Genomic DNA, 27,553 nt, shown 5'->3' on the forward strand with positions numbered 1-27,553 from the left:
GTGTACATTCTCTTTATTTTATTAAGAATGAACACTGAACAAAACTAACAAAACAACAAAACGAACCATGAAGCTGTACAAAGAGCGCTAACAGGCAACTACACATGGACAAGAACCCACGAAACCAAAAGGGAAAATGGCAGAATAAATAGGATCCCCATTCAGAGACAACGATAAACAGCTGCCTCTGATTGGGAACCAATTCAGGCCACCATAGACCTACAATTACCTAGACTTACAAAAAAAACCTAGATCTACAAAAACCTTAGACAAGACAAAACAAGCATACCCACCCTCGTCACACCCTGACCTAACCAAAATAATAAAGAAAACATAGATAACTAATGTCAGGGCGTGACAAGTAGATATGGTTACAAGGAAATGATAGGAGATGTGCCCTATTGGGCTAAACCGATATGACGGTTTGGTAGACAAAGGGACTGAGAAGGGCGCGAAAGACAAAAGACACTACACAGTTGATAATTATAATAATTGAAATGCTAATCCTTTGCACATGAACGCTCACTTATTCGGAAATAATTGCAATCAATATATATATTTACGCTCAGTGTGTCGTCATGATCTCTGTTGGAATCGTCCGTCTCTCTGTTGTAAAGTTCATCTGAACTTCTCTTTGCATCCCTGGAGTTTTTCGTGGTTAGAATGGATACTTCAGAGTCCCATTCAGAAATGTTCTTATAGATAGATGTTTCGGCGGTTGTCGGTCTTCGCATTCCAGGTTGACATAAATTCTAGCTGCAGACTAGTAATTAGAATCGAAGATTTGCTCTTATTCTGTCGGTATCGATAGTCTCAGAGTTTAACCATTTATGGGTGGAGGAATACATGGTCTCTACTGAAAACTTAGCCCTCTCGGTAATCGAGGTACGCTTGGTCTGGAGTGGGCTTCTCCAGGTGGGGTTTATATTCGGAACAGCAGAAAAGGGCTGTCCCATGACGCCAGATCAATGTCTGTGCTCATGGGGCGGGCCAATGACTTAGTTAAAATTTTAAAAGGAATTGGATTCTGTTTCATTAATCACATTACATAATTTCAGAAATAGTTTCATCTTTACTCATTCATTTTATACAATAATTAGATGCAAATCTCGGAGACTCTTGTATAAACAGAGTTATGGTAATGTGGCTGTATTGTCTCTCATGAGGTCACAAATAGTAGACAAAATGGACCGGTCGTAACTGGATTCTCCACCAACCGTTTACACATTCTGCAAAACATGGATATTGTTCAGTTCTCAAGTTCTGTGAGGTAGAAGAAGTTCCTTTGTTCTTCTGTGAACCCTCTCTCTATAACGCATGGCCGTCTCCTCATGGAATTTACGACCTGAGATAACAGAGCCTTGGTAGGTGGGAGAGAGAGGTGGTAAGAGAGAGCGGAGGGTACTCACTATACCCAAAGAGGGCCACGTCATGACACCTCCCTCGCCCTCCTTTCGGCAAATCTGACCACGTCTCCATTTTGTTGCTCCCAGCCTATAGACAGAAACTAAAACAGGAAACGCCCGTGCTCAGGTCTGTTCAACACTGGTCCGACCAATCTGATTCCACACTTCAAGATTGCTTCGACAACGTGGACTGGGATATGTTTCGGGTAGCATCGAACAACAACAATGATGTATACGCTGATTCAATGAGCGAGTTTATTAGCAAGTGCATCGGTGAAGTTGTACCCACGGCGACCATTAAAACCTTCCCCAACCAGAAACCGTGGATTGATGGAAGCATTGGCACAAAACTGAAAGCACGCACAACTGCTTTTAATCAGGGCAAGGCGACCGCCAGGCAATCAAACAAGCTAGGCGTCAGTACAGAGACAAAGTAGAGTTGCAATTCAACGGCTCAGACACGAGAGGTATGTGTCCTCTTCTGGCTGTGCCGGGTGGAGATTATAACAGAACATGGTGTTCAAATGTTCATAAATGACCAGCATGGTCAAATAATAATAATCACAGTAGTTGTCGAGGGTGCAGCAAGTCAGCACCTGAGGAGTAAATGTCAGTTGGCAATCAATCCCTATCCCAGTCTGCTGTTCCCACATGCTTCAAGAGGGCCAAAATTGTTCCTGTTCCCAAGAAAGCTAAGGTAACTGAGCTAAACGACTATCGCCCTGCAGCACTCACTTCCGTCATCATGAAGTGCTTTGAGAGACTAGGGAAGGACCATATCACCTCCACCCTACCTGACACCCTAGACCCATTCCAATTTGCTTACCGCCCCTATAGGTCCACAGACGACGCAATTGCAATCACACTGCACACTGCCCTAACCCATCTGGACAAGAGGAATACCTATGTAAGAATGCTGTTCATCGACGACAGCTCAGCATTTAACACCATAGTACCCTCCAAACTTGTCATTAAGCTCGAGACCCTGGGTCTCGACCCCACCCTGTTCAACTGGGTCCTGGACTTCCTAATGGGACGCCCACAGGTGGTGAGGGTAGGAAGCAACATCTCCACCTTGCTGATCCTCAACACTGGGGCCCCACAAGGGTGCGTTCTCAGCCCTCTCCTGTACTCCGTTTTCACCCATGACTGCGTGGCCATGCACGCCTCCAACGCAATCATCAATTTTGCAGACAACACTACAGTGGTAGGCTTGATTACCAACAACAACAAGACGGCCTACAGGGAGGAGGTGAAGGCCCTCGGAGTGTGGTGTCAGGAAAATAACCTCACACTCAACGTCAACAAAACAAAGGAGATGATCGTGGACTTCAGGAAACAACAGAGGGAGCACCCCAGTATCCACATCGACGGGACAGTAGTGGAGAAGGTGGAAAGTTTTAAGCTCCTCTGCGTACACATCACAGACAAACTGAAATGGTCCACCCACACAGACAGCGTGGTGAGTGAAGAAGGCGCAACAGCGCCTCTTCAAACTCAGGAGGCTGAAGAAATTTGTCTTGTCACCAAAAAYACTCACAAACTTTTACAGATGCACAATTGAGAGCATCCTATCGGGCTGTATCACCGCCTAGTACGGCAACTGCTCAACCCAAAACCATAAGGCTCTTCAGAGGGTGGTGAGGTCTGCACAACGCATCACCGGGGGGCAAACTACCTGCCTTCCAGGACACCTACACCACCCGATGTCACAGGAAGGCCAAAAAGATCATCAAGGACAACAACCACCTGAGCCACTGCCTGTTCACCCCGCTATCATCTAGAAGGCGAGGTCAGTACAGGTGCATCAAAGCTGGGACCGAGAGACTGAAAAACAGGTTCTACTTCAAGGCCATCAGACTGTGAAACAGCCATCACTAACATTGAGTGGCTGCTGCCAACATACTGACTCAAATCTCTAGCCACTTAATAATACAAAATTGGATGTAATAAATGTATCACTAGCCACTTTAAACAATGGCACTTTATATAATGTTTACATACACTACATTACTCATCTCATATGTATATACTGTACTCTATACCATCTACTGCATCTTGCCTATGCCGTTCGGCCATCGCTCATCCATATATTTATATGTACATATTCTTATTAATTCCCTTTACACTTGTGTGTAAAAGGTAGTTATTGTGAAATTGTTAGATTACTTGTTAGATATTACTGCATGGTCGGAACTAGAAGCACAAGCATTTCGCTACACTCGCATTAACAGATTTTTTTTTGTTCGCTAGCTTTTGTATTACAACGCATTAAACACCTGCGTTGTCACAGTGGTATGTGACCAAATAACATTTTATTTGATTTGATTAGAGCTACAGAGGACCACGCTGCATACTGTCCATTTGAATTCATGGTGACAGTATTTATACTGTGTTTTACAGCCCGTCCACTGCTGGGCCTATGAGGAGGTCCAGGGGACAAACAATGAACCTGAAGATTCAGGACAAAGAAGTAGAAGTCTCCAGGTAAGATCAACTGTCTATCAGAAACTAACTGCGTGTATAGTGATCTTTGACTGTTCATAGTTGTGTGTGTTACTACTGTGTATCTTCAGCAATAATTTGTCTTTAGTGTATTTATTGAGTTTATATTTTGATGATTATGTTTGATTGTATAGTTCTGTGAGAATAGTTAGGGAAACTGGAGTGTTCTGTTTATGCTAAGAACCTTGTTGTATGTGTGAGTGTGTGTGTGTGTGTTGTGGTGTGTGTGTGTGTGTGTGTGTGTGTGTGTGATGTGTGTGTGTGTGTGGTGTGGTTTGGTGTGTGTGTTGTTGTGTGGTGTGTGTGTGTGTGTGTGTGTGTGTGTGTGTGTGTGTGTGTGTGTGTTGTAGGGACTACTGCTGTGGAGTCTCAGCGTTCGCTCTGCCCCCGTCGCGTTGTGGTTGCATGTGTTCGCTCTCTTCAGTCTGCCCTACAGGGGGAGCTAGCTGACTTCACGTCACACAACTCTAAACTGACCATGTAGTTGTGCTCCCATCACCAACTAATCAACACTATACAGTAATTCTTTCTAGAATTAAGAAGAGAAACAATAAAGCCTGAGGTTTCTTTATAGAGTCGCAACGAGTTCACATAATAACACAGCTAAATTCTCCTGTAACATATTCATTGTTGAATAAATGTTATCCTTTTTTGAACAGTGACAACTTTTGTGTTGCATTCCACACTCTTCAATAAATAATGTATTTGTGACTAAATAACGTTGCTTAAGCTAAGGAACAGATATTGGACTATCACATTGCCACATTACAAATCTCTGCATACATCTCATAGCTTCTCTCTTATCTGGCTCTGGGCTCCTTCTGGTTCTCTCGTCTCCTTCTTGTCTCTTCTTTCTCTCCATTCCCACAATAATGGAAAAACTACATCCTATTCGCATGCCGCTTCTCTCGGCGGGACATCACTGAATCGACGTGGTGGCTCACTCTGCGCGTTCTACCATTCTTTTCTTCTATACACAAATACTCTAACTATGGGACTGGTGTTTGCCCACAATTCATAGTATCTATCCCCCTCACATCCCCTCTCATCTCTTTTATTCTCTTCCGAGCCACACAGCGACAGCACCCACTCACATGAGACAGCACTCACAACACACACATCCATCACACATCACTACACACACACACAACACACACACACACACACACACACACACACAACACACACACACACACACACACACACACACACACACACACACACACACACACACACACACACACACACACACACACACACACACACACACACACAACAAACCCACTCACATGCACCACACACACACAGACACACACGCACAAATACACAAACACACAACACACACACACAAGCCTATTGTGTGTCTGCATTTGCATTCATTTTTCACTCTCTAACTTCCGTTTACACTGTGAGGTCAATGGCTGTTTGCACTGGGTGGGTCTGGGAGTGAGGGTCACCATGTTCATAGCATGGACATTAAACATTCTCTATTTACAGCTAACCATAATTTTGTCAGCTGTGTATTGTATGATCTTAGTCAAGTCATGTGTGTATCATCGCCACCAGGGAAAAGCTATTAAGCAATCCAGGAATGCATTTCTGTAATGGTTCTCTTGAAGTAAGGTGACTAATACATTTTACAGGACACCCTGCTGAAGGAAACAAACTGAACAGGAAAACGTGCCTTGAACCACTACGTACAGTATCACTGATATTTCACTAAATCTACAATCTAATTGTAGACTCTTCTGTGGGTCTTGACATGACTAAGCGTACAGTATGTTACAGACAGACACATGCTTGACAGGCTTTACATTGGATTTATACCTAACTGATAACACACACACACAGCCAAGGATATAGACTTTGATCCGTCTGGGTACATTAGTTAAAGTTTACCACAATAAACAAGCAGGGTTCCTGCTGGATATTACTGCTGCGTTGCCTTGTCTATTACCATGGGTTTATGTCACTGCTTTTTGGGTTGTAATGTGTGTGTTTTTCATGATTTTTTTTTTTTTAACTAGGCAAATCAGTTAAGAACAAATTCTTATTTCACAATGACGGCCTACTCCAGCCAAACCCGGATGACGCGGCCAATTGTGCGACACCTATGGGACTTCCAATCATGGCCCGTTGCCTCTAGCACTGAGATGCAATGCCTTCGACGCTGCGCCAAACTCGGGAGTATGGGTGTTGTTTGTGTGTGTGAGAGAGAGAGAGTGTGTGAGAGTGTGTGTGTCTGTCGGGGGGGGGGCGGGGGCCTGGACAAGGACACGGAGCAGGGGGGGGGGGGGGGAGGGGAGGGATCATGCCATGGTTGAGAGACAATCACCACATGACTCAACCTACCAAATACCAGTTACCTGGCATTGACAGAGCACACTAACAATGAAACTGTTGGATTTCACAGGATACATAATCACGGTATTCCCTTACTGTGTAGATTTGTAGCTTTTTCAATCAAGGAATGTGATATACTCTGGCAGATGGATGTGAAGATAAAATATCTATGCTGTAAGTATTACACATGTATGCTCATGTAACCGCTGATTAGAATAACATACTACATATGATAGACACTGAGTGTACCAAACATTAAGAAAACCTGCTCTTTTCATGACATAGACTGACCAGGTAAATCCAGGTGAAAGCTATGATCCCTTATCGATGTCACTTGTTAAATCCACTACAATAAGTGTAGATGAAGGGGAGACGACATGTTAAAGAAATATTTTAAGCCTTGAGACAATTGAGACATGGGTTATGTATGTGTGCCATTCAGAGGGTGAATGTGCAAGACAAAAGATTGAGGTGCCTTTGAATGTGGTATGGTAGTAGGTGCCAGGTGCACCGGTTTGTGTCAAGAACTCTAACACTGTTGGGTTTTTCACGCTCATACGTTTCCTGTGTGTATCAAGGATGGTCCACCACCCAAAGGACATCCAGCCAACTTGACACAACTGTAGGCTATTCTCTCATTCTATCATGGCTAGGCTGTCATTCATTTTTACTGTACCAGTTGAATTTGAGCAAGGCATGTCACAAATGTCTATCTAATCTTAGTTTACAGGCAGCACTTTGTTCTCTCTGTTTCCCTCAGGTAATCCCCTCAATTCTTCAACACAGGCTGGTGTCTGACATCAGGAAGTTGGCATCAGTCTAGACTTCTAACAAAGCTCAATGCCAGGAAATAGGACTTGCTCAACTTGATTTTAGGACTTGCTCAACTTGTTTTCCATGTGTCGGCAGAAACACAGAGGCGTGCTGATGGGGTTGTGTGTGGACATATCTGACAACAGTTGATAATCACAGATGAAGAAAACAAGTGCTTGAGGATCCAAGTGGTACAAACCTCTGAATGTGTAAAATTTGAGGAAAATTGTGAAAGCAATGTTTTTGTGGTGGTCGCTTGCAATCCTTCTCTTGATCCAGATTTTCGCTTCAGCTTTGGAGTTGGAAATGCTTGACTATAAGAGTGAACACTTCACCTGCTCAAAGGTAATAAACTAATGATCATGATAACGAGAGGTCAACAATCAAGGTGTGTGTGAGAGAAAGAGAGAGAGGGAGAGAGTTAAGATGTCTGACACAGAAATGAGTGAGAGGAAAGACAGAGATGGGAACGGAACAGAGAAAGTGTGCCTCAAAAGAAAAAAACGTTGAATTCTTTCCAAATAATAAACATTTATGAAAATTAACAAATGTACGGAAAGATCCGTGCAAAGGCCAAATTACAGAGGAATAACTTTTTGAGGCTATTAAATCCTTTCAGTCTGGAAAATCCCCAGGGCTTGATGGGATACCAATAGAGGTATATCAATATACTACATTATTTTATTTTTTAATCTTTATTTAACTAGGCAATTCAGTTAAGAACAAATTCTTATTTACAATGATGGGTTAACAGGGGGTTAACTGCATTGTTCAGGGCAGAATGACAGAAATTTACCTTGTCAGCTCAGGGATTCGATCCAGCAACCTTTCGGTTACTGACCTAATTCTCTAACCACTAACCCTAATCCTTTTGTTTAGTTGTTAGATTGTTCCATTGTTAGCTTGTTTTAACTACTCGTATATAAATGGTGGTCTATCATGTACTCAGCAGGAAGGTCTGATTTCACTATTATTAAAACAAGACCCAGATGGCAAATATAAAGATCCAGTCTATCTAAAAAACTGGAGGTCTCTTACACTTCAATGTTGTGATGCAAAAATACTAGCAAAATGCATAGTACTCAGAATTAAAAAGGTTTTACCAGGTATTGTTCATCCTGATCATACAGGTTTTTTACATGAATGATACATTGGAGATAATATACGACAACTACTAGAAATAATAGAACATCATGAAACATCTAAGAGGCCAGGCCTGGTATTTATAGCGTATTTTGAAAAGGCCTTGATAACGAAAGACTGGAATTTACTTATAAATGCCTGAATTTTAAACATTTCGGTGATTCTCTTATAAAATGTGTAAAAGTAATGTATAGCAACCCTAGGTGTAAAATAGTAAATAGTGGCTACTTCTCAGAGAGTTTTCAATTGTCAATAGGAGTTAAACAAGGGTGTCTGCTGTCACAATATCTATTTGTTTTGGCCATCGAAATGCTAGCTATTAAAATCAGATCCAATCACAACATTAGAGGATTAGAAATCCAAGGCTTAACAACAAAGTTTTCCATGTATGCCGATGACTCAAGTTTTATATTAAGTCCGCAAGCTAGATCCCTGCAATGTCTCATTGAAGATAACTTTTCTGGACTCTCTGGACTAAAACCTAATTATGATGTGTACAATATTACATATTGGATCTTTAAAAAATACAACTTTTACATTACCCTGCAGTTTACCTATAAAATGGGCTGATGGTGAAGTAGACATACTTGGTATTCATATCACAAAATATATAAATGAGCTCTCCACAATGAATTTCAATAGAAAACATGGAGAGGTAAATATCTGTCTATTTATGGAAAAATTGCCCTGATTAACTCCTTAGTCATATTTCAGTTTATTCACTTACTTATGGCGCTGCCTACTCCTGATGATACATTTTTTCAAATCATATGAGCAAAAAATATTTTATTTTATCTGGAACGCTAAACCAGACAAAATAAAGTGTGCCTATCTATATAATGAATATGAATTGGGTGGGTTGAAATTATTAAATAGAAAAGCACTAAACCTCTCTCTAAAAGCTTCACTTATTCAAAAGTTTTAGTTGAACCCTAAATGGTTTTCTAGCAGATTATTAAGAAAAGCTCATCCATTGTTTAAAAATTGCCATTTTGCCTTTGTGCGGATTGCCATGTCTCATTTTCGATTAATTGAAAATTATACTTTTTTCAAAGTATCTCACTTTTTCAAAAAAGCATTGCAGAGCTGGCTACAATTTCAATTTCATCCCCCTGAAAAGAGAGAACAAATATTATGGCTGAACTGAAATATGCTGGTTGATAAAATAACTGTATTTATGGGAAAGATGTTTGAAAAGGGTATTTTGTTCTTAAATTATATTGGAAATTGTAATGGTAGAGTTATGTCTTTCATGGAGTTCAGAATTGTATGGGAAGGTCTGCTCAATCCAAGAGTACAACCAACTGAATACAGTATTACCCCAAAAATGGAGGAGGCACGTGGCAGCGGGAGGAGGTAGGGAACTGGTCTGTCTGCCCAATATAAAGGATCAAAACTCGCGGAGGAATAAAAATAGCATAAATAAGAAAGTATACCAGTTTCATTTGAGGACCAGGATGTTGACAACTGTGCCATACAGATTGCAAAATAGTTGGGAAGAGATTTTTGATGTACCGATTCCATGGTACAGGGTGTATGAGTTGATATATAAAACAAATATTATTTTTTGGGAAATTCTTTCGATTTTTTTTGTCAATTATACATGTATAGGAACTGTATGAACATACTTTCATAATATTTTATTGTCATATTTTTTTTACTTGTCCATAAAGCATATGTTTTGTCCAATTGCAATATGATTTCATAGGATTTCAAAGTCCAAGTCAAAAGTCAGTGAACCATTGCCAAATGCCATAAGAAATGTCCAAATGCAACATGAAAGTATTGAATGTGCCAAATCAGGATGTTATGTCCATTTGCCGTGTACCATCATAGGAAGTCGGTTTCCAAACCTAAAAGTCAGTGAACCATGTCCAAATGGCATTTATACTGCCCAAATGATATATATCACTATGTTAAGCCATGAATCAACCTAGATGGTCTATTTGTCATGTATGATGAGGGAGAAGTGGGACTCCGTTGTTTTTTAACAATTAAAAAAAGAAAACGTCCAAAATGACCCCTATTGGATGGGCACGGGTGGGGGGTGCTCCCTACCCAACTGTAGACTCCTTGCATTAACTTCTTATGGCTGCAGGGGCAGTATTGAGTAGCTTGGATGAAAGGTGCACAGAGGTGACCAGAGTAAACAGTCTGCTCCTCAGTCATAGTTGCGTGGCAGACCAGTCATGGCAGACCTGACTAATTCCCCTCTCATGCCAGTAGAGGCATCAGACAAGGTTCTACAGACTGTTGACATCTAGTGGAAGCCGCAGGAAGTGCAAACTCATCCATATCTCGCTGTGATTTCAATAGGATCTTGGTTGAAAATCAACCAGCCTCAGAATTTCCACTTCCKGTTTGTATTTTTTCTCAGGTTTTTGCCTGCCATATGGGTTTTGTTATACTCACAGACATAATTCAAACAGTTTTAGAAACTTCAGAGTGTTTTCTATCCAATAGTAATAATAATATGCATATATTAGCATCTGGGACAGAGTAGGAGACAGTTCAATTTGGGCACGCTATTCATCCAAAGTGAAAATGCTGCCCCCTATGCCTAAAAAGTTAAATGTATGTTGTGGTCCATGCGACTGATAATGATGGAGCAAGTTACATATGTTTTACACATTTGTAATAAACCAGTTTTTCTCATGTTCGTTCAACAATGACCTGCTAATTGCAAAGGAAAAGGCTTTAAGGCTTGTAAATTAAATCCATTATTCTATCCTTCTGGATGATATCAATTTTGTCAGGTTGTTGTGTATGCTAGCAAGTTAACTTCATTAATGACAGTGGCAAACTATGTAAACACAACCATAAGCACTGCATATCCACAGAGAGGAAGAGGTGACTATCTCTGATATACAAAAACATTTTTAAGGCAATACGCATGTGCAAACTATGAAATTTGCTCAAATGAATGAATGTAGCTAGCACCATAGGTAATTTACAGTGCTTGCTCTTTCCATCAACAGTGAAAAGAGTCAGGAATATGATTTGAATGTGTTTCAATGAAGGGGAAGGTAGGCACTGCATCTGGCAATCAGTGATGCATACCCTGTCACCTCTCCTGAGTGTTTCTTATGCAGTTTTCGCAAATGTTGGTATTTTCAGCGTACAAACCACCAGAATCATTGAGAGAAAACATTAGATATTTGTTTGTTGTTGTGAAAATGTATTTTTTATTATATTTATTATTTGGATTTTCACAACAGTTATTTTGATTCGATTATCACAGGATAGGCACTGGCTAACTTGCCTACCCTGACTGCACGTCACTGGGTTGAACACAGTAGGGTACTTATCGGTAGGTATGTAGTTACTGTGTATGTATGGATGAATAGAGTATAATACTGCATACAACAACGGTAGTTGTGTAGTGACTGTTTACCTTGTTTCTCATCAGGGTCTCTCTAACTGCACAGTGAAGGCAGGTGCTGTGGTTCTGATCCCAAAGTGTCCTGTCGATGACATGGGTCTGGAGGTGCAGCCAGTGCTGTGCTGCAGACAGGGCACAGCATGCGGACCCTGCCTACACATTCACCTTGACATCCAGCTCAGAAACCACCAGACAGGTTGTGTGAACCCTCTAAACCCCATTTTTTATGCTGCTGTTAAAATTGAAAAAGACAACAGTTTGGTAGAGTGCACCCGTATTAGCTTGTAAAGCATGGTTTATTTAAAATACTCTCATCTTGTGTCAGTAAGTCATGCTATCCTCACTCCTGCAGCCTACTGGGTTCTCTGTGTTTCAGCATCATATGTGAATGTATGTTACAACGTACCAGAGCTAGAAATGGACATTTGCAAGATTCTGGAGTTCACAGTGATCCTTGCTGCTCTGGATGGGCAAGCTACATCCAAGGTACATTCCATATGTGTGTGTGTGTGTGTGTGTGCGTGTGTGCATGCTAGCATGTGTATGTGTGCATACGTATGTGTGTGTGTGTGTGTGTGTGTGTGTGTGTGTGTGTGTGTGTGTGTGTGTGCGTGTGTGCGTCTGTGTGTGTCCATGCGTAGGTGCATGTGTGTGTGTGTTTTGTGATTCATTTCTATGTTCATATACACCCAGCAGGCATGGCTGTCACTGCTGCTTAAAGATAATGCAGTGTCCTTCAACAGTCAGGTGACTGTGTATGTTTGTTCCAACCACTCTAAAGTGGTGCTTCCCTCAGTGGATGAAGGTATTGCATTTCCCATAGTGATCTAACATTTTATGTAATTGCTTTGACTGTCAATACATATTTATTAGTAATTGATCCTCTGAGATCTGATAATTATTTGTCCTATCTTCCCTTAGTGTGCTCATCTGCTGCACAGGGGGTTGTAGAAGAGTGTGACGGTGAGTTACATGCTCTATGTTCTACATTTGTTTGTTTCTATGGTTCCTATGTTGTTATTAACATATAAATAGAATTACTAGAATGGGTATCTAGTCAGGAGTGTAACCATAGGAGTAAAGCAAGAAGTAAAATCAGAAAGCACTGTACAGCATTCAATCGGGTTCCATTTCTATTCTACTCATTCTAATTCTATGGTTATTACATCTCCTGAGTCCTGTGTGCAGATATATTGGTCTTACTTTAATATTGGTCTAACTTTAATGGATCGTCCTCTATAGATGATTAACCCATGAGTTTAAGCCCTGCCTAAGCCGGGGGAGGGGGGTTCTACTAAGCTATATGGAATTATTTTAAGAAGGTCATACCAAGGATCATTTAGCTATTTGATTTAGAATTGTAAGACCCCTTGAAGTATATATATTTTTTATATATTACAAAATAATTTGATGAAAAAAGATTTTTGGCCTTCCTGCTACTAGCCCTTACAAACGGATTGAATAACAGATTCACTACATGGAACACATAGACCCCCCAAAATATTCAAAAGGAAGTTTTTTCTGAAGTGTGTGTTCTATATCTGAGAGATATAAGAAAGATCAGGATATATATATATATATATATATATATATATATATATATATACAGTGGGGCAAAAAGGTATTTAGTCAGCCACCAATTGTGCAAGTTCTCCCACTTAAAAAAATGAGAGAGGCCTGTAATTTTCATCATAGGTACACTTCAACTATGACAGACAAAATGAGAAAAAAAAWTCCAGAAAATCACATTGTAGGATTTTTAATGAATTTATTTGCTAATTATGGTGGAAAATAAGTATTGACTCATTGCGGTACACACAGCGATACAAAACAGGAGAATGAGTCCTTTTCCCTATTCAAACTGGTTGAATTTGTGATTTTTATATTGTGGTGCATTATGGTGCATTATGTTCAAAAAGTGCAAGGGTGCTAATATTTTTGGTACTGGGGGACCTTCAAATGAGTCTTGTGACAAAACCGACATGTACGTGTTCATGAGAGTCTCACCTTTGCATAGTGGAGTCAAATTAGTGTGTAGCCCACACTGTTCGGACGCTACAGATCGGCTGTACTGACTTCAGACCCCTTCAGTCCCCTTCAGACGATTTTTGGGGATGTAGAGCAAAACGGAGAACACCATCGTGTTCGTGAGAGTCTCATCTTTCCACAGAGGGGTCATAATAGTTTGGACGCTACAGACGATTTTCTGAGAAGACCGATTTTCGGGATGTCTCATGGTCTGACAAACACCTCCTATGATCTGTTACCTTTCACCGCAGATGTGTAAGTGCGACATAGGCGGATGCGGTGAATTGTGATGCATCCAATGCAAAAACTGACATATTTTTATGGGGATTTTTGTATTATGCTAATTTGATTATCGATTGCCTCCCTGTTGAAATGCAACCTCTTGTCTAGGGCTATACCAAGGATTAGAGTTAGAGTAAGGGTTAAGACTAGAGTTAGGGTTAGTGCATAATTAAAGTAGTTGAACAGTTTTGAATAGTTTGTCCGTGGCCATTTGTTCTGTTTTTCCATAATGATTCTGGTTTATTTGAAGAGAGAAAGAGACATTTTTCTGCTCTGTAATTGGCCAGTGTGTCTGTCAGTCCCCAGTTTCAGCACTCTGATTGATCAGGAAAGTCATGAGGTGAGGCTGCAAGTCAACACGGCTGATGACAGCCCCTACCCACTGGAAATGTGCCTACAACATGAAGATAACGGAGTGTGCAGGGTCCGTGTTGTTCATTTAAACTCAGTTAATATGCAACGATTTTTTCAGACTTTCACCCTTCCCAGTGATAGCATGTTGCTTGTTGTCTTACAGACCTGTAAGGAGAGTACAGTTCCACTGCACTCTGTCACCCCCTGCATGTGCTTCCAGGTACTGATTTTATTTCCCCTTACCATTTTTAAAATTGAACTAGGCAAGTCAGTTAAGAACAAATTCTTATTTACAATGACAGCCTACCCCAGGCAAACCCAGACGACGCTGGGTCAATTGTGCACCACTTTATGGCACTCCCAATCACAGCCTGGATTTGAACTAGGGACTGTAGTGACACCTCTTGCACTGAGATGCAGTGCCTTAGACCACTGCGCCACTCAGAATCTCAATCTGGATTAGGCCTACAGTACTTTTGTCAGTAGTGCTGTTACTAGACACATCCAACTCAGTGTAAGAGACAAGGTTATCCCTTTTGTGTTGCTCTCTGTTTCTGTGTGTGTTTTTTAGTAATCGGTGTGTGTGTGTTTCAGGTGTGTGTTAATTGTGTCTGTGTTTCAGGTGGGTATTAATCAGTGTGTGTTAATAGGGGTGTGTGTTTCAGGTGTGCTAATTGGTTGTGTGTGTGTGTGTGTTTCAGGTGTGGTGGAATAAAGGAGACGAGAGGTCTCATCGATCCATTAGCTGTCCCTTTAGAAACCACACCGGTAAGAGAAGAACCATGCAGCCTCCTTCTTGTTACGCCTGTGTTACACTATGACAGTAAAGAATGTGGGCCATGAAGTTCATTCCCATTCCCATTGCATCTATAACTCCACTATAGAGTATGGTATATTAAACCTTTATGTCTCTCCACCAGAGCTGTTGCAGAGGAATGTATGGGAGAATGTGTCAGTATCTGTGGTGCAGGGCCAAATGAACAATGGTGGTGCCATGCTATCCTGGAACCTGACTGCCCCCTGTAGGGTGGAGGCAGAAGTGTGGCCCTGTCAGAAAGAGAAAGGCTTGGACATGGACAGGTGCACAGAGCTGGTTGCCTTTAGGCAGCGTCTGTCAGATGACATATGGAGGGAAAACAGCAGGGGACACTGGGTACATATATCCAACCATTTGATTGATGCTTTTGATAATTTTTTCTGCTTTTTATTGGTACGTCTTAAGTGACCTTTTCATTGTTGGGATATAACGTTACTGTCATCATTTGTAGCAATTGTTTTTTTTTTTTTTTTACTTGTGGCTTTTTTATGGTCTGGTGAGATATGAATAAGACATATTTTGATTGAATGATTGATACATTTGTTTTATGTTTTAGCTGATGCCCGGTGTGTTTGAGGATGTCGTACTTGGCCTTGATCTCTGTGTGATGGTAAGACACTTCTACAGGTTGACTCTCGTTGTTCCCCAGTATTGAACTGGGATCCTGTCGTATCATGATGAGAGCTCATCTTATGTTAAGTGTGTGTGTGTGTGTGTGTGTGTGTGTGTGTGTGTGTGTGTGTGTGTGGGTGTGTGTGTTGTGTGTGTGTGTGTGTGGGTGTGTGTGTGTTGTGTTGTGTGTGTGGTGTGTGTGTTGTGTGTGTGTGTGTGTGTGTGTGTGTGTGGGGGGGGAGGGGTCTCCGTCCCTCCAGGTTAAGGTAAACGGGAAGAACAGTGAGCTTGGCCCCTTCTGTCCCATTGACTGTGAGTATTTTAGGAGAGGGCTGAGGTATCATTATCAAAGTTGATATGGATCCTACTGGAACTAATACAAGTTAGATTTCCTGGCCACAGATTTTTGGTGTTTAAAAAGATGGCTGTTATGTTCGAATCTGTATCATCAATAAAGTATTTATTTGTATACTCAATAAAATACATGTTCACAGTAGGGAAGCTGGTAAGAAATTCTAGGAGGATTGGAAAATAATCATGTCTTTACTTCTCCCTCTCAGCCAGTTGGTGGCACTGGCGCTGGAGTCTGTTGGTCCTGCTCTCCCTGATGCTGGCTGTCCTAGCAGCAATTTGTCTATATTTCCTGCATGGTAAACTGAAACGTGAGTCACTCTGGTCCTTCTCCCCAACTACACACATGCAAAGGCACTGTGTGTAGAGACAAAAAGAGTCCAAAAGTGTTAAACTTGTGTTAGGTTTGTGTTGTGTTACACTGTGGTGAAGTGAGTGCTAGGCTCTTCTCACCACAGATGTGCTCTCTGCCTCCCACCAAATCAGTCTTAATAGAGAGAGAGGAGTAGTTTTAAAGGAGATCAACATGTCGAGCAAGAGCAGCGGTCTGAGGCACTGCATCGCTGTGCTTAGAGGTGTCACTACAGACCAGGGTTTGATCCCGGGCTGCATCACAACCAGCCTTGATTGGGAGTCCCATAGGACAGCGCACAATTGGCCCAGTGTTGTTAGGGGAGGGTTTGACCACGGGGGTTTTACTTTGCTCATCACGCTCTAGCGACTCCTTGTAGCTCCTGCAGGCTGACCTTGATCGTCAGTTGAACTGTGTTTCTTCTGACACATTGGTGCAGACTGACCTTGATCGTCAGTTGAACTGTGTTTCTTGGGAATAACTAATTAGTTGGGTAAGATCTTTATCTGTAAAATTGTCTCTTTAGGCATCCGTCATATGACACCTGTGTTACTAGTATAATCTTCTAGTAACTTGGTGCATTGCGGTCCATTATGACCTCAGCTGCTGGTAAACAAAGCGGTGTCATTTTGGGTGCTGTAGTATCTCACTGACTCTGTGTGATGCAGAGATGAAAAACAAGTCGGTGCAGGATGTTGGCAGGCATTTCTTCTGAGCACATGGGTGCAGAACTGACCACCTTTGCGCACTAGATTCTTTCTACGCCCGCGCCACGTCAGACAGGACCAGCGCCGGATGAAATTTATTACCCATTACCACTCCACATTTAGCGGCTATACACGCAAAGCCAAATCAACATGTAACTTTAATTCTTCTCAACTTTTTTAATACAAATATCACAATCATTTGGAGCACTTCTCCTTCGCACAACAATCCGTGATCTGGTTGCCTCATATTGTATTTTAATTATCCAAAAACTTTTAAAAAAACCAGTTGTACCAATGAGAGGGCCGCTTTTTCAGAACGAGAGGATGAATGTGTGGACTCAAACAACAGTATATACAAAACATGTTTTATGCGCTTGCAAATATAAATTAAAAGGACAAGGATATTTGTTCAGTTTCGCATCGTTTTGCTCTACTTTCTGCTTCTCATCGAAACAATGTAATAAATTATACTAAGAACAAGGGGAATTTTACAAACACGTCGATTTTAAAACAAGCTCTCGTTTATAACAACTATACAAATTATAAATACAAACACCAATTATAAATAAAATAACCGAACGTTAACAACGCCAAAACCAATTCAAACCGAGTAATAACAGAAATGGGAATACAGTCAACCGTACAAGCTCTTTGGCAAGATGCTACAAACAAATTAATTTTGGCAACATGCTGTTTCTACTCTATCTAACACTTTCATTTCCCCGAATTCGTCCAACCATGTTTTCGGTTACCTATTCTTCCTGCCTGCTGTGCTACATTGCTCAATTGCTGCTCGGCTCCGAGCCATTCTTTCTAGACAGACACTTCCCCTCAGCAGGGGACCGTCAGGGTCCAACGAGATCGCTGGCTCTCTCTTCTTCGCGCCCGGCCCGGACCTCTTTCCCTTTCCTCTTTCTTCCCTATTTCACTCCATGGAATCACCCATCTTGGGGTTTAGCGTAGCGGCTGTTTCAGAACCGATTGATTGTCAACGTCAGACCTGACTTTAAATATAACCTTGTATGAAGGCGCGTGGCGGTGAGCCTGAAGTCTGTAAAACGCCCTGTTTGACCCGTTGGTTTGGAGCGGACGCGCGCTCCAGGAGCTTGCTGTTCGCGGAGGAGGACTGGAGCGGAATTTTTTTGATCTGGAGTTTGTCTAGCCCGAATGAAAAAGTACTCTCTCCGTCCTAGTCGCCAGAAGAATAGGGAGTTGCTGTTGCAGCTCCGCCCTGTAGAGATTGTGGGATGGAATGGACCGCCCGGGGGGTTTTCACCTAGCTCTCATTCATAAAGCCGAGGTCTGGACAGTGCACCAAGTAGAGGCCACGGCGAAAAACGAAGACATTCACCTTCATCTCAAGGAGATTGGAAGGATCTGAGCAATTAAATGTAGGCCTCTTTTTTATATCATGTGCATAATCACAATTTAATTAATTAACGTCGCAGCTGCAGTAGTTAAGTAGCCCTAGGTGGGAGTGTCCTTTGACAAACAACTTGTTAATTTCATATGCAGCACAACGACTCGAATTTTTTGTATTTTATACATCGTGTCTTTATTTGCATTGAAACAATAACAGCCGTTGCTCTAGTTTGTCAATTGCTTCATTTAACTACATACCATATGTTACTTTAATTACTTTTCCAATTCCCTTTTATGTTAACTATGTCACCTCATCCGAATATATTATTTATATTAATAAACTGTATCACAAGTATTAAGTACTTCGGTACTCGGCATTTATGGTAAATAGGCTACCAATTTCCATCCAAGTAATTAAAATGATCTGCCCACACACACCACACACTATCTTCAACTCATTTCCCTTTTAAATCTCAAACAAAAAAATGAAGTGTTTGTCAAATACTGAGTTTAAAACACTGTGACACGAAGAGTTTCTGTGAAGCTTGTTATGACAAAGGAATATCTTTCTTCTACAATAACTTGTGCTTCCCGCAATGCAACCTGCAAACAGTCGCGTTTCAAGAAACAGCATCCGAAAAGACTATATATCAGCCATACGACCTGCAGGCGATCATTGCGCGCTCTGACATGAATCATGATGGTTGCGCAAGCGCCTACACATTGTAAAGAAGCTTCAAGCGCACCCACCCTGAAATATGAATGGGGAGCCTCCCTCAGTCCACAACTGGTCCCGCCACCATGGGGTTAATAATCAGATGATCCATAAGTAATCTGGGACTTGTGTTGTTTCCTTCTCTCCTAGAGTCGCCATTGTTCACACTAAACTTGCGAATGTTGGCCTTGCTCCTGAATGACATGAAAAAATGGAATGCGAATATGGACCGTGGTACACGGGTTAATAGTAAAACCTGCAAATTCATCATCTTCACACCACCATTAATCCACCACACCACCCCATCGTTTCTGCTACACGATTTTTCACAACCCATAACAAGCAAGGGATTCGTTTGAAATCGACTCATAACTCGTTTGTTCAAAGCTGGCAATGCCAAAGTATAACATAACTGCAACAAATGCAACTGTTTCATGAGCACGAAATAAAGATCCAAAATGTTCCATAATGCGCAGCGACAAGCTACATTTCTCTCTTTATTATGTGCAAACAAAACTTCTTGTTTACATCCCTGCTAGTGAGCTTTCTCCCTTTGCCAAGATAATCCATCCACCCTGAGCAGGCTGTTCGCATTCAAGAAGCTGATACAACACGTATGATCCTTTACACAAAACCTTTGTCGGGGACAATAAAAGGGCCAATGCTAAAATGTGCAGTTTTGCTCACCACAACACTGCTATAGATGCTCTCAAGTAGTTGCAGGGACGCGTGCCAATTGGCACATGCTGACTGCCAGGGAATGTCCTATCCCTCCCAGGCCGCACCCATCGGCTGGCGCCCTGCCAGTATTGTGAAATTCCAATGATTAGGGCAGCAATGAACTTATTTCATTGACTGAATTTTTTCTATTATGAACTGTAACTCAGTAAAAAATGGTTAAAATGGTTAAAAATAAAAATGGTTAAAAAATTGTATGCAAATGTTTGGCGTTTTATATTAGGTTCTCTGGCCTTCTCTTAAACCGGCGGAGTTCTTCTCCTAGGCCAACCCGTCGCTTTCCTACATCTACACCCTGCCCTTGATTGCCTGTTTGGGGGTTTTAGGCTGGGTTTCCTGCTAGCCGCAGCACGCCTGTAGCATTCAGCCTGATGTAGCCGAAGGGCTATAATACAATACATTTCTGAATTTGATTTGCACATATTTTTGTTCATATACTTTAAACTACCAACAGCGTGATTCGATTCTGGCAGGCGACCAATGCAACGGCAACAGGTCCGGTCCACCTACAGCCTGCCCAAGCTGGCAAGCCGACCGGCGTGGTAGCTTGCAACTACCAATAGAATACAGACTTGGGCTGGCCTTTTCCAAATGAAATTATTTGACTTGAATCAATGCATTAACCCTACTTTCACACCGCCACGGACAACCTGAAATATCAACACACGACATTACGCAGGTAGAAGTCTCTGCGTTTTGAGGAGAAAAATACAAAAAGCAAACTCTAACCTAAGGTATTCTCACCTGCAATCACTCATAATTATATCCGCCTATTAAAGAGAGGTTATAAATATACGTTGATTCATATATAATCGAAATATACCTGACCTCTATCGCCTAGGTCTCTCAATCCTGTTTCACATCTGTATGTTTACCCAACCCTGAACTGCACAATAACCACAGAGAAAGAGATACAGCAACCCATCCCAAAGGCATTTATATCAGGTTATGGCGCAGGCCCCGCTCCCATAGTAGCCAATGCTCCCTCATGCCTCACTCTTGTTTTTTTTTTTTTTCTCGTTCTTGCTGCAACAAACTGGGCAACCGAAAAACCAACCAAACCCCACCTAAGAAAGCTGGAAACCACACACGATCGATAAAGGGAAGTTAGAAAAAAGCACCTAGGCCTACTTCTTTGCTAAGAACAGCACAGTTACTCGGGGTCTAGGCCTATATCAGCTGATCATTCGCTACAAATGTAGGGTAAACAGCCGAGTTAGCTAGGCCTATGCTGTCACAAACAGGGCTAACTAACTATAGTATTTCAACTGACACACACAGTCAAACCTGCCAATTGCCCACCTTCTGGTCCCTGACTGTCAGACCAAACATTCTAAATTCAAAGCATAACCTAATCCTCGGTGTTATTCATTTCACACTCAACCCGCCCCTGCCGAGCCAAGTCTGGGACCAAAACCGCTCCATCCAAAGCGCTTTTCTTTTAAAACCCCAACGCCACAATAACAAGACCTGCTGAACGCATTATTAATCAATAGCCTAACTACTATAGTATTTACTGACAACAAACAGTCAAACTGCAGTTGCCCGCCTTTCCCCTGTCCCCAACTGTGAGAGACAAAACAGTCAGGCGACCCTACACCTCCGCTCCACTGCTACTCTCTCCCCGCTGTTTATTATCTTGCATCGTCACTTCAAACCTCTCACCTCACCCCTGTACCCCCCGCACCTGACTCTATAACAAACGCAGTAGACCCCCTGTATATATAGCCTCTTTATTGTTATTCGCTTATATATATTCGTGTTTACTACTTTTATATCATTTCTTACTTTAGTTTTATATTTTGGTAAACATTTTTTTAACTCTTCTTGAACTACTGCTTGAACTGCACTGTTGTTAAGCCCGGCATTCTCTGTTCGTACCAAGGCATCGCAACGTCTGTAAACAGTAAGCATTTCACTTCAAATTCACCGTAAATGTCTACAACCTGTTGTATTCGGGCCGCATCGTTGAACAATCAAAGCTTTTGATTTGAATGTTCGCTCAGCTCGTCTCGCGCGCCAACGTTGCTGTGCTTGTGGTGGAAGAAGGCGAGGAGCGAGGGGACTTTTTTTCCAACGATGGAATAACGTTTTGCAGAAACTGATCTTAGTTTGATAGGCGCAATTCAAACTGCATCTTACACACGTTACAACGAGAGATTGAGAACTAAACAATAAGATAACAGTTTTGCCCTAATTCAGTTTCAAAGAGCACTCTTTTCTTTTCAATTAGGACGCGGCAAAAGGCAAGGTGCTCACGAAGCCCCCTACGACCGCGCTTTATCCTGTGCACATGCCTGGTTATGGGCTTTCAGGCCTCAGCCTAAAACCCCTGACATTATGCCAATCAATGCCCAAAGCTGTACGGTGTTACTGAAGTAGACCATTTGAATGCACAGTCCACTGCGACTGTAGAAGTGGGACCAAGAGCATCAGGCCAAACCGTTTTTTCCATGCTTACATAAGAAACATTATTTGAGCTCCAGGCTATGTAAACACACTCTTTTCAACTAAACGAATTATGTTATACAACAAGACAATTAGGCTGCTCATACATCCTTCAAGGGCCAAGTTTCAACTCAAGACAATCACTAATTAGCAGAAGCTGTCTAAATGTTCTCCTTCCTACATAAATACGTCGCAGGCGCTGGCGGTCCCAAACGACACCTCTATTATCTCATACCTTCTTTTCGATCGCGGCACTCCCGGTGCTATCCATGTTCTACTCAAAATAAACATACAACTATATAAATATCTAAATTCGTATTTGTCACACCTGCGGCTGGAATAACAACAGCGCTGTAGTAGAGACTTACTCATCCTGAAATGCTCTTACTTACAAGCCTTAATTTAAAATTACACCCCACACTGCCGCAGTTTTAAAAATGTCCAGCTTAAGAAAATATTTACCCATGGACTCATTGACTACAGACTACTTGCATTTTTCCAGCAGTTACAGTCAACTATCATTAAAGATTAATCATTGGGAAAATGACTAGCAGGATACAAACAGCTTTGTTCTCACCACAAATGTTCACTGGGTCCAGGAATGGAAATACAGACAGCGCATCATCATTAGTTCAACCGGGCAGCCGGCAAGTGCCTATTCGTCATAAGCAAACGGATACACATGGTAACATCAGCCTCACAATGACATGCTTACTTCGGCAGGTTCCCTCTCAACAACCGCACATACAGACAGAAAATACAATAAGCTAATGGAATAAAAATAGAGCTAGCATTAGGCAGCAATTATTTAAATTCAACGAACAGTCGTCCAACTAATGCACAGTAGGCATAATTCTTAACATGTGGCGCCCAGGGACGGGGGAGGATATGAGGCACGGATGTGTGCAGTGAATTGTGAGCGAGTACATCGTTTTGCTAAGCAGGCCTGCGAACGCTGGTCCAGTTCACGCCCAACTCGGGCGCGACCACCTCCGTTTTAATCACACTGAAATTCAACGTTTGAGCCACAACGTGGAACTAGTTGTTGATGACATCTGTGCAAGTGGGAGGAGATTTTCGGTGCGTGCAGGTTTGCGTCCGCTCACTGGTTCAGCGTGTTCAGCAGTCCCGATGGCTGTCCTAATCTAAGTCAGTAAATGAATAGGAGGTTTCCTCATCTCTTTTCTTCTAATTTATTCCATCCTCTCTCTCCCTGCTCTTCTCCACTCCGCCAACTCATCATCCAAGATGTGCAATTTAACTTGCAATGCCCTCTCTCTAAAGCACAAAGCAGAAGATGCGTTGATGATGATTCTCACTCAACAATATGAATCTTGGAAGTCAAATGCTGGGTGTCTACTTCGTACATGTAAATTTGAAATAACTTAAAGGGAATGCAGCGACCACACTCCTTCTGCGATTTGCTTCTGTTACAACTCCCACGGTTCTTTAGGGGGTCATCGCTTTGGTCAGCAGTGAATATTCTTCTACAGTGAGGCATCCTTGAGCTTTCTCCTAACTACAAATTAAACATGCGCCGTCAACCTTCATTCACACACTTTTGGCGAAAATCTGAATCACAGGTACATTGGTCTATTTCAAAGCTCATCAAGCATCCGAAGATGGAGTTTTTAAGCTCGTTACTCTAGCCCAATCCCATCTCCACGAGCAAAGCTTATTCCAATACCACGTTTTGGATTTTTCGGACGGATCTATACTATTTCTTGACACATTGGTTCAGCTGGAATCAGTCGTCAGTTGAATTGCGGGGTGTTCTATCTGACATCTGGGGTGCAGGGTGAGCATGTACGGAGGATACAGGAAGAGAGTAGTGTATCTTCGTATACTTGGTCAGGCTGACCTTGCAGACGTTCGTGCATATCTCTTGGAGAGATGTGGTTCTGTAGAGAATACACTTCTGGAGATCGGTCGTTGTCATCTTGTATAAGACGCCGTTTCAGTTGTGAGAATGAGGTGCTCTAATTGTGTGACTGATGTGCTGCAAGAGTGTTTACCTTCAGACAATGTCGAAGTTGAATGAGGTTTTTCTGACACATTGGTGAGCCTGACCTCAGTCGTCAGTTGATATGGTTTTTCTGGACACATTGGTGCAGGCTGACCTCAGTCGTCAGTTGAATGGTGTTTCCTCTGACACATTAGTGCGGTTGGCTTCCGGGTTAGGTGGCGGGTGTTAGGAAGCGTGGTTAGGTGGGTTATGTTTCAGAGGAGCATTACTCGACCTTGCCTCACGTGCCCGTTGGGGAGTTGCAGCGATGAGACAGATTGAAAAAAATATAAACATTTAGAGAAAGAGAATGAAGATCTTCCATATCTACATGTATTCCTCAATGTCCCAGATTCCCTCCTCTCAATAGCTCCATTCATGTGTCTCTGACTGACTTGTGGGTGTTATTACAGTTAGGAAATTTTGGGGTGGACAATGGCCAGGGCTTTTGTAAAGGACAAACAACTCTTACTTAAAATGACACGGAGACTCTGTGTACAGAACCATGTCAGTGTGTTTCCATCACATTTCTGTCTCTCCAACAGGAGGGCATGGGAATGGTACAGGAGGAGTGTGTGACGTAAGCAGGTTTTCATACTCCAAATATAAATCTGAAAATTAAGAGATCATATTCATTAGCAATAATCATTGACAAAACAATGAATGAATGTTTCTAACTCCATGCCCTTTTGCCTCCCTCCTCCTTCCTCATTCTCTTCTTTCTTCTTTCCGTCTCCTCTTCTCTCCTCCTCCCTCCCTCGTTCTCCCCCTCCCTCTTCCTCCCCTCCTGCCCTCCCTCTTCCTTCCGTCTCCCCCTCTCCCTTCCTCCATTTCTTCCCTCCCTCCTTATATCTCCTTCTTTCTTCCTCCTCCCTCCCTCCATCCCTCCCTCTGTAGTAGCCAACAGGGGACACATAGTGCTGCTGAGCCCGCCGAACGTGGATGGCTCTGTGTCAGAGCTGGTGTGTGAGCTCGGTTCCTCTCTGTGTGCCCAGGGCTTCAGTGTCTCTGTGGACCTGTGGAGTCGGGCTGAGCTGTGCTCTCTGGGGGCCCTGCCATGGCTGCACTCCCAGCTGCAGCACCTGGACAGTCAAGGGGTCCGGGCAATACTGGTACTGACACAGGCGGCCTGGGAGAGGACAGAGGACTGGGTCCGACAGTGGGACCAGCAGGGCCAACAGGGAAAGAATATAGTCCAGGGAGTGGAGAAGGAGGAGGGGGGTGAGGAGGTGGAGGGGGAGGATAAGGGGCTTCTCCAGGGCTTGTCCTCCCCGTATGCAGACGTGTTCAGTGCCGCTCTGAGCTGCATCAAGGCAGACCACAAACTGGGCTGTGCTGGAGAGCGCTTCCTACTGGTGCACTTTGAGGCCCATTCTGCCAAGCCCCCCAGCAGTGAGAGGGGTCTCCCAGAGCTGTTCCAAGGGCTGCCCATGTTCCACCTGCCCTCCCAGAGCCAGGGGCTCCTTGCTGAGCTGGCCATGGGGCCCACAGGGCCTGAGGCTGGTATAGGTGGACATAGGGTCTGAAGGAAGCTACACAGAGACTGTCTGGGGGACTTATGCCTTTGTGGAGAGACTCAGGGGGGTTACTGATTAAGGAGCTGCCTCATAAGTGTGTTGTCACTGGATAGCAGGCTATGCCATTACAGCAGAACAGTCACCCTGAGATCTAATCTACCCCAACCACTAAGACAATACCGGCCCCCATCATCACCACAATAACCCCAGACTTTACATTCACACTGAATACAGTGGACATGCAATGTGTTGGATGTAGAAGCCTTGTATTGTATTTGGTGATGTTATGAGGGCTTTTATTGAGCCAATACACAGTGTGTAACCTACAGTAGGCCTACACCTTCAGGAAGGACTTCTATGTGTGAACTATTATGTAGGCTACATGAAATATTTAACAATTGTTCTTTATTTTACTCTTAATTCATGATTTGTAGATAGAAATGTCTGAAAGGCCTATTGGAATATATGCTGGATCAAAACTCAAGATAGGACAAACCTGAATGATATGCAGTAGCCTAGAGGTTAGAGAGGCGGACCAGCAGCTGGAAGGTTCATGGTTTTAAGCCCCGGGCCGGGCAACACAAAAAAGGAACTGAACTGGCAGCTGGAAGGCTGCTGCTCTCTGATCCCATGTAACATCTTCTGTCATTGTGCCCTTAAGCAAGGCACTCTACACCCAACATTTGCTCTCCATCCAGGGGTGCTGTCCTGCTGCTGACCTGCTGCCTCTCATAGTGTGTGTGTGTGTGTCTGTGGTTGTTGAGAAAGGCAGAAGACAAATTCCTGTTCTAACCAGTGGACAATAAAGATATATTTTATTATATTCTCCTTATCTGTTTATGCATTAGTGTAGAAATTAAATGTGGAAAGCCTATGTAAATGACCTAAATAATTATTGACCAAAACATAATCTCTATCATGGACTGAATAATGCATTCTTTTTTCAACATCAAAGATGAAAAATAAATATATTTCGATACAAACAGGAATTTCTCATCACAATTTATATTGTCACTAGGGGGAAAATAGTACTTTGCAATTTCAAAAATGTTTTAAAAAAGACAACAATATCGGTGGGAAATAGCCGCGAGAGGGGTTGCGCGACAGCCAGGAATGCAGTCCCGGTCTCACACTTGTGCAGTTATAAATAACATTGATTATCTGTGTGGTGGTGCTCTGGCTGGCCAACGTGTACAGTAGTCCCGGACCCTTTCGCCCCTCAAGAGGGATGAGGACTGGCTCGCCTCTCCTGGCTGCAGGGCTGTACTCAGTGCTGTCCAAGGTGGTTCTGGTCCGAGGCTATCCAGACTCAGGTAAGGAATGCTCAGGGCCTCAGAATGACCTGTGTCTGGAGTGCAGAACAGGCTGGACCCTCCATGTCAACACATGTGTAGGTGAGTGGGACAGTGGGATAGTGTGCGTGTGAGTGTGTCGCAGATGAAAGAAGAGTTGGATCAACATCTAACCTCTTTCTCCAAATCCTGTGTGGCTCAGTTGGTAAAGCATGGCGCTTGTAACTTTTTAATTTAATTTAAATTTTTTAAGTTAACCTTTATTTAACTAGGCAAGTCAGTTACGAACAAATTCTTATTTACAATGATGGCATACATCTTCTAAACCCGGATGGCGCTCGGCCAATTGTGCGCCGCCCTATGGGACTCCCAATCCCGGTC

The 27,553-nt window shown here is 42.6% G+C and overlaps 1 protein-coding gene across 1 annotated transcript; it reads left to right on the plus strand.

The window, feature by feature from the left end:
• The first annotated feature begins 6,224 nt into the window (after positions 1 to 6,224).
• On the plus strand, positions 6,225 to 26,703 carry LOC112073926 (interleukin-17 receptor C). The gene is made up of 14 exons (XM_070440329.1): positions 6,225 to 6,428; positions 7,015 to 7,412; positions 11,620 to 11,788; positions 11,969 to 12,078; positions 12,286 to 12,397; positions 12,514 to 12,555; positions 14,202 to 14,326; positions 14,420 to 14,476; positions 14,958 to 15,024; positions 15,177 to 15,409; positions 15,630 to 15,683; positions 15,946 to 15,997; positions 16,246 to 16,351; positions 25,238 to 26,703. The coding sequence occupies exons 2-14, from the start codon at positions 7,305 to 7,307 to the stop codon at positions 25,887 to 25,889; spliced, it is 1,887 nt and encodes a 628-aa protein (XP_070296430.1). The 5' UTR covers positions 6,225 to 6,428; positions 7,015 to 7,304; the 3' UTR covers positions 25,890 to 26,703.
• The last annotated feature ends 850 nt before the right edge of the window (positions 26,704 to 27,553 follow it).

Source organism: Salvelinus sp. IW2-2015, unplaced genomic scaffold, assembly GCF_002910315.2.
Source record: "Salvelinus sp. IW2-2015 unplaced genomic scaffold, ASM291031v2 Un_scaffold2426, whole genome shotgun sequence".
NCBI lineage: Eukaryota > Metazoa > Chordata > Actinopteri > Salmoniformes > Salmonidae > Salvelinus > Salvelinus sp. IW2-2015.

What these genes read in the sequence shown, in the direction of transcription:
- LOC112073926 (XM_070440329.1), top strand. Translation starts at nt 7,305, where the DNA reads ATGTTTTTGTGGTGGTCGCTTGCAATCCTTCTCTTGATCCAGATTTTC. An exon ending in AAAACAGCAGGGGACACTGG is followed by an intron (nt 15,410 to 15,629) that starts GTACATATATCC and finishes TTTATGTTTTAG; the next exon opens with CTGATGCCCGGTGTGTTTGA. An exon ending in CATGGTAAACTGAAACGTGA is followed by an intron (nt 16,352 to 25,237) that starts GTCACTCTGGTC and finishes CTTCCTCCTCCC; the next exon opens with TCCCTCCATCCCTCCCTCTG.